Here is a 9,096-nt window from a genome sequence, read left to right as displayed (position 1 = left end):
GGGAAAGAGATGTTTGGCCTATGGCGTTAGATTTCTTCCTTCCAATTCATTTAATAATCTAAGTCAAGTAAAGTCATAACGTGTACCCCTGCAGTGATGGGGCCCTGCGGCTGCTCCAAGCCATGTTTGGTTACAATTCTGCAATTTTACTAAGGAATTACTGGTCTGTCAGAGTCTGACACAGCCAGGGAGCTGAAGTGAACAGCCTCGCATGGACAGGGGACGAGGCACTTAAAAAACTTCAGGCGAGTCTTTAGTTGAGTCACCAGTCATGATTTACACCCTGGGCATTTATAACCTGCTCATGTAAATTCAGTTGCTTTGTAATACTGGGCCTTGCTTGCCTAAGGACTGCTGGTTTACATATTTATAATTTGTGATTATATTCTTTTCCTTCCTAGAAGCACTGAATGTCTATTGTAAATGACACAAGCAAAAAGAACGGTAAAAACATGCTCTAAACAGACACGAATGCTCTAAGCAAATCAGTGCTACTTTTCCACTGAACAAGGGCATTCAGCATAAAAAGGTTACATTTCAGACATTAATGAAACTTCACAGTTAACAGGAGAAATAATACTGCAGATATGAAAAAAAAAAAGATTACTTTTTGTTTTCTAAGACAATAAATATCTTAAGAGTTCTGATATTAGAGTAGGTCTGGTTTAGGGAAGCTGAAGGAACGTTACTTATTCATTGAGATGTGCTATCATTTCTTATTCTGTACAGTATATCAAAAACTCTCTCTACTGTTCAAACATTCTCTTGCCCATATTTAAATGTCAAAGTCTTCATGGGAAACAGTGCCTCTTTAACTTGGTGCACATTGCAGAAGTTTTTCCAAGAGCATGAGCGCAGAAGCCTCACAGAAACTGAATGAGCTTTTTAAAAGATCTCTTCTATTCCTATCCCAGGAATGACTTGCTTGCCTTGGTTTTCCCAAAGTACTGTCTTCTTTCACTAAAACCACCTATGACATGAGATAACGTGAAACTGGTAAGAGTGGAACAATTCAATTTCATGGAAATAAAGTGCTCTTTTTACAGACTGTTAAGTGACAGTGCAAGAGCAGAAACCAAGAATGTTTGCACGGTGTGTTTAGTAAGTCCAATAAACCAAGAATGGTGTATAGAGTAAGTCACTGGAAAGTTTCGTCTTCATAAAAAGAGGACACACATGGTAAGATAAACTATTTATAAACTATAAGCAGCACATATTTTTCTTTTCTCTCTGGAAAGTTTCCCCATCAGTCAACTTCTCCATGAAGTCATCCCAGCTGTCACTCCTATCCACAGCTTTTTATGGAATGAGCATTTCCCTGCACTATCGATCCCCCCTCTCTTACTCCAGTTTATAATTACATTAGAGAAAAGCTTCTGACTTCTAATATCAAGACAGAGAAACTTTTCTGAAAGACATTTTTCCCTCCCATTTCGATATCGCCTGACTTCCTGTTGACTTTACTTGCCATGTATCATCACGGGCTTTTTGCATCGCCACGTAGACTGGGGGTCTGCAAGAGATTTCTCCTTTTTTTTCTTTGATTAGCAATATCAGCAAAGGTGCACCAGCGCTATTGCTTCTGACAGCTCTGGCTCTCTGACAGGCTCTGAACCATTTTGACATACTGCACCTTACCAGCAACACAAGCACTGCAACTCAGAAACCCCCATCTCAGACTGTCAACTCCTGATGGAGCAGAACTTGCCTCTGCACAGAGGCCAATGCTGCTACGTACACAATAAAAAAAAACACCTAACAAAACCCCATCCCCGTGTCACTACCATAAAACAACAGACAGGCAAAGAGGTGCTATTAAGAAATCTGACATTAGGTCAGAGGATTGGTACATGCTCAGTGATCAAATCCTTGCATAACTAACACATTAGAGCAACTTACGTAGGCAGACAATACTAAAAGAGCAGACAGACACAGACAGTCTTTCAGGTAATGTATCAAAGAAAGGTGACAGACAGAGAAAGAAGGCTTAAAAAGGAAATTGTGACCTCTACTACATTAAAAAGAAATAGTCACTTTCGGCACCTATCTTCCATCTTCAGTTACCCGTTGGGTAGGAATCTTTTCCACCAAGGGAGAAATGAACTCTTTGCCTACCAGCTCTTGGTTGAAAAACCAGACCAGCACCAGAAGAAAGAAGATTTGGCAAAGCTGAAGCGAGGATGCGTGAGGTTACTGAACAGATGCATGTTTACCAAAGTGTAGTATGGGGAAGGCTTTTTAGTAAATAACAGAGCTGGCAACAATTTGCATCGAACTAAAAAAATCAATGAACAAAAAAAAAGAGGACCTTTTCTAATTTCATTTTTACTGGATGGTTCCAAGTTCATCAAAATCTTGTAAGAGAAACAATTTTGCCAGTGTAAGATCTGAGCTGTGGGAATCCAGATTTATAGCAAGGCAAAAGCTCATGAAGTCCACGGGAACTTGGAAGCTCGTGGCTCTGGACAAGTCTACGGTAGTGATACTTCAGCATCTGTCAATTACAATAGATAACAGAAAAAGATTCGCAGCTCCCTAATCTCAGCATTTGCTATATTCAAGGTATTGCCTGTATTAAATACAGAGAAGGACAATGCTAGACTGCATGTACTGAGAGTACAGTATATTATAGATCGCATGTATTTTCTGTGCACCACTGTGGGAGAAAAAACTTCATTGCACCCAGACACTACCATATGAAGCCTTGAGCAATTCTCTGGTGACTTCCAGAACAGTAACAGCAGTACCTCGAGATGAGGCAAGACCTCACTATATGCTTATCATCTTCTATTTCCATTTTAAGAAAAAGAAAATGTCCAGAGAGTCCTCCTGTTCTTCAGGCTATTCCTCAGAACATAGTTCCTACTTCCTCCCTATCGACCAGAGTTTGCTCCAAGATCTCCAAACACTGGGAGCGACGACCCCATTCTGCTTGCTTCCACCGGTACTTCTCTAAAACGGCACTAAAAGCTCTGCACTTCGATAAACAACAATCAGATTTTTTTGGTCTGAATGTAGTTGTCATGGGATTTTGTTTCTAGCATAAAACTGACAGTTAGAGTAGTAATTTTTTATCAGATTGCTTTCCTGAAAATAGTCAAACTTTCAACACTATGCGGTAGAAAATTTTCCACCTCGGGCGTACTCTCACCTTGAGAGCTTTGCATGTCTTGGTCTAGAGATGCAGAACGACGCATATTCTAGTGTGCATGGTGGGGTGCGAGGAGATCAACAGAGACAGATTAAATGAATCTCATGTTAATGATCCCACGATGGGGTCTGTAAGATGGTTATTTTCTAATGTTTAACTTGCATTTCCCTTTCCCACTTAACTTCTTTCTGTCTTGGCTTACAGCTACTCTACCCCTTCATTTTTTCTATTATCTTCCTACCTTTTCTGTTACTTAAAAAAATACCTTTCCTTTCTTTTTTGTTCTATCCCTGCTCCTGTCTACCTTAAAAAAGCTTTTCCTATTAGCAGATCGACCTCTAGTACAGCTAGATGAAATGCTTAATCACTGCTTGAATCTCCTTTCCCTCTATACTAAATGATTTCCTCAAATCACAATTTTCTTACAGAATGCAGAGATTTCTGTCTATCTCCAGATTTGCCTCTAGTACAAGACACAAAATGAATTACATTATATTTTAATAAACCCTGTATTGATCCCTTGAGGATAAACTGAACGACAAAAGATTATTTTAGATTGGTTTCAATGCAATTTTTTGTCAGTGTGAAGAATGCAAGCTTGGGCTCTAACATAACATATGCACTCCAAAAATATTTCCCCAGTCTGGGGGATATCCATTGAGAGCTGTTAGGTTTTGCTCAGTATCTCCTTGGTTAGCCAGAAAGAAGAGCAGTACCATCAAAATGTCTTTCTAAGAATTGCTTGGACAGCCTGCCCTCCATCAGATTTCAGTATCTGTTTCTGAGAATAGGTGTAAAAAGTTTCAAAAAATTAACAGAAAAAGAGAATCCACTATTTGTCACCTATGTGGTGTACTCAAAAGTTTAGGACCCTCCTTAAGTTGACAAAGTTAATAAAGTCTGCAGAAGTTGAAATGACAGACAACAGAAAAATCGCACCGAGACCGGCAGATTACTCATGCCATGTCGCCATGTCACCAGAATGAAATGCCAGACGTTTTTGTGATGAATGAAAACTAATAAAAGTGAACCATATATGAAATGTACTTTACTAAATGCTTGCAATCGTTGCAATGAAAACACCGAAGTTAGCGATTTTATACCTGATAAATGTTTTCTTCCGTTTCAGGCTCACGGATTGGCTCGTGTCCAGCCTCAAACACAATGTACTATTACACCAGCCGCCAGAGAGGAAAAGTCAAAGATGAAACAGAAGGGAAAAAGGCGATTTGGAATTCCACGTAAAAACATAGGCAGGCATTAAAGAAACAAGTTCAAAGTACAGGCTGGCAGCAGGACAACCGGTTTGTTGGAAAACACAGCGTAAGGTTGTTTCATATTTCATAAACCGGCAATGAATAGACCTAAATCTCCTCTAATGATCATTAGAGCAACTTCCTAATTCTTTCTCACTAGGGAGACCTCCTGTGGCCCAATATTAATTTTCTGAAGTCAACGTGAATTTTGCCTCTTCTACATAATGGCAATTATTTCCACATATATTTATTATCGATGAATAAAAAAGCTAAATCCATACTGGAAGAATAGGCTGGTGCTCATGTAACAGGCCACATGGCAAAAGGCTGTCACACCACTTTTCATTTTCAGGTTCTTGCTTTATTGTGAAGAGCACAAAGTAAAATTCCTGACATTATAAAAGCTGAATAGTAATTTAGGGCATCCTAATTCTTATCATCTTTCTTGCTGCACCTTAGGCACTGCTCAATATTCACTAATGGTTGAATCGCTTTCTTTCAGTGTGCCTCCCACTGACATGCCTAAGTGGAAGAACACAAAATCTTCAGGGGAAAAAAGTAAACTATCATGTATTTTGTTTCAGCACAAAAACATGAGAATGAAATTACATCTTTTTCTTCTTCACACTCAGTAGGATATTGGACATGAATATATTGACATATTTCTGATAATCACACCTTTGCTCCCAGACATTTTGCTTGTATAAAACAAGACTTAAATTTCAGATCTCTTATTAAATCATAGCCCAAATGCCAACAAGGGAGTGTGTTATAAAATCAATTCCACTGTTGTTTTTTTCAAAATATTCACCCTCTGAATTAAATTCTGGCCCCATAGAAGCCAAAACCAAAATGTCAATTTATTATTATCAGAACAAGATGTCACCTTCCTTATTCTCAAAGTAACTCTCCTTTCAGTTAGAGTTTGTATTAAAAAATGACAACAAATCTCATTTGGAAACTTAAAATCTGGACTCACAAGCCACACTTTAGGAAATATTTACGAAATACTTAACGGAAATATTCTATTCTGTTCTATACAGACGTATTGTGCTACTTACAGCTTAATCTCTAAATATGCCACTTTCTGTAAAAATCTTACAAGTTTCTCAGAAGACCTATCTCAGTAAATCTCAAAACATCTTGTTAAAGGTTTTGGCTGTGTTTGAAGATAACATAATATCTAGTCATTTCTGAAACTCCAAGGCCATACAGCTTCAGAAGTTACCTGGTATACAGGATCTTCTACATCTTCTTCCAAAATTGTCTACAGCAAAGTAAGAGGACAGGAAGTAAAAGCAAAGAACATAAACAGCAGAGATAAAAGAACTGTATTTAGAAATTAAAGGACAGCAAAGAAATAAGCAAAATGGCCAGGTAAGTATATAGTTTTCTTTCTTTAGTATACAGATAAAGTCACATTATTGTTCAAAGTAACTTTATTCAAGTTTCATCCGAGTTTAACAATCTGCACCTTATTTGATTTGATTCAAATACACACATTGAGAAGTATATTGAATCTTCCCTAAAGTATCAGACACTGTTAAAAACCTGACTTACAACACACTGACCTTCATTAAAGTTTTCCTTCTGAATTAGAAGAAACACTATGCAGGAAATGAATAGATCATTTCCAGTTGCTAAACATGTTCATCGTACCCAAGCAATAGCTTTCATCACTGTTTAATCCTACTTCTGAGCTCACAATGGCTATTAGGTTCCTATTTGTCCATTTGAAGCCAGCACCATTCAAACCCATTGCTGTTAAGAAATGCTAAGGGTGCTCAGTGCCTCTTTGGAGCAACTTTGGGGGACACTTCAAACCATACTTTTCTTGGCCGTAGTCTAAGCTTATGCGTGTACCTGGTATACCGCTTGTTCACACTGTTTGTCCTTTTGTGCCTTTTTTTCCATTTCTTCCCTTTGTTTCAGTTCATAGATGAGCTGAAACAGGTCTCGCAAGTCCAGAATTACAGGTTCAGCCTATGGAAGCAAAAACAGGAAGACGAGTTTCTATGCGGGAAAATATACTCCTCTTATCCCATCCTGCTGATAGAGCAGTTACAGCATCTCCACAATTGGAGACAACTTCATACAGAGTTAATTTCCACCTTAGCATCAAGGCTCGGGTTAATTTCTATCAAACTAACTATATTTGCAAATTAATGATAATTAAAATCACAAGTATAAAAGGCATTTTCAATATAAAAGGTATATATATGAATATAAAAGCATATTTATTAGTGGTTTCTCAGACAATGAAATTACCGTAGACTATATGCAAAGTAGCTATTTGGTATCTTTTACTTTCTATTTAAATCAGTATAGGAATATAACCAAATGTATCTGTATCCAGTCTAGTGTAGTTAGAAAGGAAAACAGTAACTAATTATAAAAAAATACATAAGGAAAAATCAGAAATAGTGAAATACATTCCCTTTTTCCCAGGCAGTTTTCATTAATTTGCTATTTAAGAACATCTAAGTAGATACTTGTGACATATCTAGCACAATCATAAACAATACAAGATCGGCCTCTTGCACAACTTCTTATGAGCACGGCTTTTCTATCGAGTTACACTGTAGAAAATGACAGTGACCCGATACTTACTGCCTGGGCTGTTTTTATTGCCACAAATCTGTGATTTCCCTCCTTTCCACATACATATCCAAATGCTCGATGGTCTGTGATATCCTTTGCGATGTATGAAATTTCATGAACTGCATGGTGGTGCTGTAGGAGCTATTAAAAAAAACACAGCAAGAAATATCCGTCAAAATGTTCTATTAAAAAGCTGTATAACTTCTCTTTCATCAGTGCTTTACCTGGATCTCAATACACCTATGGAATTAAAACAATCAAACATAACCTGTATCAAAATCAAAATAGGCTCTTTAAGCCTATTCTCTTTTCAAAATCTAGCCAAATTTGACTTGCTTTAATAACTTGACTAAAAGCTTCAATTGAGTATTTTTCTTGGTATCTTTTGGTGAGATATAACTCAATAGAAAATAATCATGTTACCTAGTTACTACCTGGGTACCTAGCATCCTAGGTACAGAATCAGTATTTGTAGGTATATAAAAGAAGCAGCAGCTACCTGTAGCTTCATACAGGGTGACTCTGAGGACAGACTGATCTGCAGGGGCTGCAGAGCTAGAGCTGAGATACCCAATCTCTCTAAGAATCGGCACCAGACTTGCTTTCTCTCTGCAACATTCAGCATCAGCCAGCAAGTGATACTTCATTTAAAGCGTAACTGAACTCCAAAAATTTATTTTTCCCAGAAAATTAATGGAAATGCAATTATCCAACTTGAAATTAATGCTAAATGCAAAATTTCACATTTTACTGAAAATCCCACTGTGGTTAATTGCAATAATAAAAAGACTCAATTTTGTTTTCAATGTATGAGTAAAACTCTCCCCATAAGACTCCTATAAGCATGTCTGGGAGTGCCAGCATTGGCCTAAGTAGTGTTTTACTACCAAAACAATATTTATGTATTTCTACTTAAAACAACGTCCTTGAAAAGTTTATCTAAAACAATCTATCAGCTCAAATTTCTACCTTCTGATATATTGACCTGCTCTTATATCATCTAGGGATAATGCTATTTCTGAGAGCAGGCAAAGCCTCACAAAGAATTCTTGCTGGTTTTGAGAAAAGCACATTTTGAAAATCAGCATGGTATCCAGGCAATCTCTAAACAACCAGTTATTTTTAGAGTTCAAAAAAAACATTTTAAAATTCAAAACCGGAGAGGATGTGTGTGTGTAGAAGCGAAAAGGCTGAGCGTGTGCAGGGCAAGTGACAAGCGATGAGACTTCTGTAGAACACGGACTGAAATTTAAAAGGAGAGGCAGCACGCAAGAGGCAGATGACTACATATAAAACAAAAGACTGGATATTTTTCATTTTCATTTCGCTGTAAATGACTCCTAACTTCCCAAGATCAAGATTGCTTGCTTGTAGGAAAATAGAAGAGTTGCCATCGACTTCAGGCTGAATGTGGCTAAGCTGAAGGTGCGCTTCAGACTCTCCCAATGTGTGAAGCGTTTAAAATTAATGATGGGATCTTACTTAGATAATACAGGGATATTGATTTATTAGGTTTTTCTGAAAACCAAGTTGCACGCTATCTGTTACAATGAAATGAAATGTTCCCATCTCTCTATTCTGCATATGACGTTGCTTTATTGATTGCGAGACAGCATTTGCACTGAAATTAAACTGTGATCAGATTCCTTCCTCATGGAATTAAATTTGAAGATCATTCTACCATGGAAAAGTATCACCCACAATGTAAAACAGCAGATGGAGACACTCCAATTTATTTGGGAACCCTCATTAACCATTCAAAAATCATTACATTTTTAATGGTTATGATATTCTACATACTATATCAATAGATGTAGAAATTAAGTAAAGGTGACTGCAACATTATCCTTTCACATCTTTTACTGTATGGAACGTTTAGCAAGAGTTTTTCATTTGTTTGAGGGATACTGAGTTGGAACATACACACGAAACGCAATGTTGCATACACACATCTGTACTCAAATGTAGATACAAATGTAGATCCTTTGATCCTGTGCTTTCACAGCCCTCGATTCATCTAATGTGTCCTTTCTGCATATTCCAATACTTTATTCCAAATATTATTTAACGAGTGCCTGATTCTTTGTT

General features: G+C 37.4%; 1 protein-coding gene across 2 annotated transcripts in view; it reads right to left on the bottom strand.

Moving 5' to 3' along the window:
- The window catches only part of DAB1 (Dab, reelin signal transducer, homolog 1 (Drosophila)), a 109,894-nt gene that overhangs the window by 22,988 nt on the left and 77,810 nt on the right, over window positions 1-9,096 (bottom strand). Inside the window, exons 4-7 of one of the 2 annotated variants that reach the window (XM_009582258.1) lie at window positions 7,018-7,149; window positions 6,271-6,390; window positions 5,636-5,674; window positions 4,255-4,320 (exon numbers count right to left, since the gene is read on the bottom strand). In XM_009582258.1, the coding sequence (XP_009580553.1) occupies window positions 4,255-4,320; window positions 5,636-5,674; window positions 6,271-6,390; window positions 7,018-7,149 (357 nt within the window). The remainder of the gene's footprint in view (window positions 1-4,254; window positions 4,321-5,635; window positions 5,675-6,270; window positions 6,391-7,017; window positions 7,150-9,096) is intronic. The other variant, XM_009582259.1, reaches the window with a different exon arrangement.

This window comes from Fulmarus glacialis, unplaced genomic scaffold (genome assembly GCF_000690835.1).
Source record: "Fulmarus glacialis isolate BGI_N327 unplaced genomic scaffold, ASM69083v1 scaffold807, whole genome shotgun sequence".
Taxonomy (NCBI): Eukaryota; Metazoa; Chordata; class Aves; order Procellariiformes; family Procellariidae; genus Fulmarus; species Fulmarus glacialis.
This window is presented reverse-complemented; position numbering and strand designations above follow the sequence as displayed.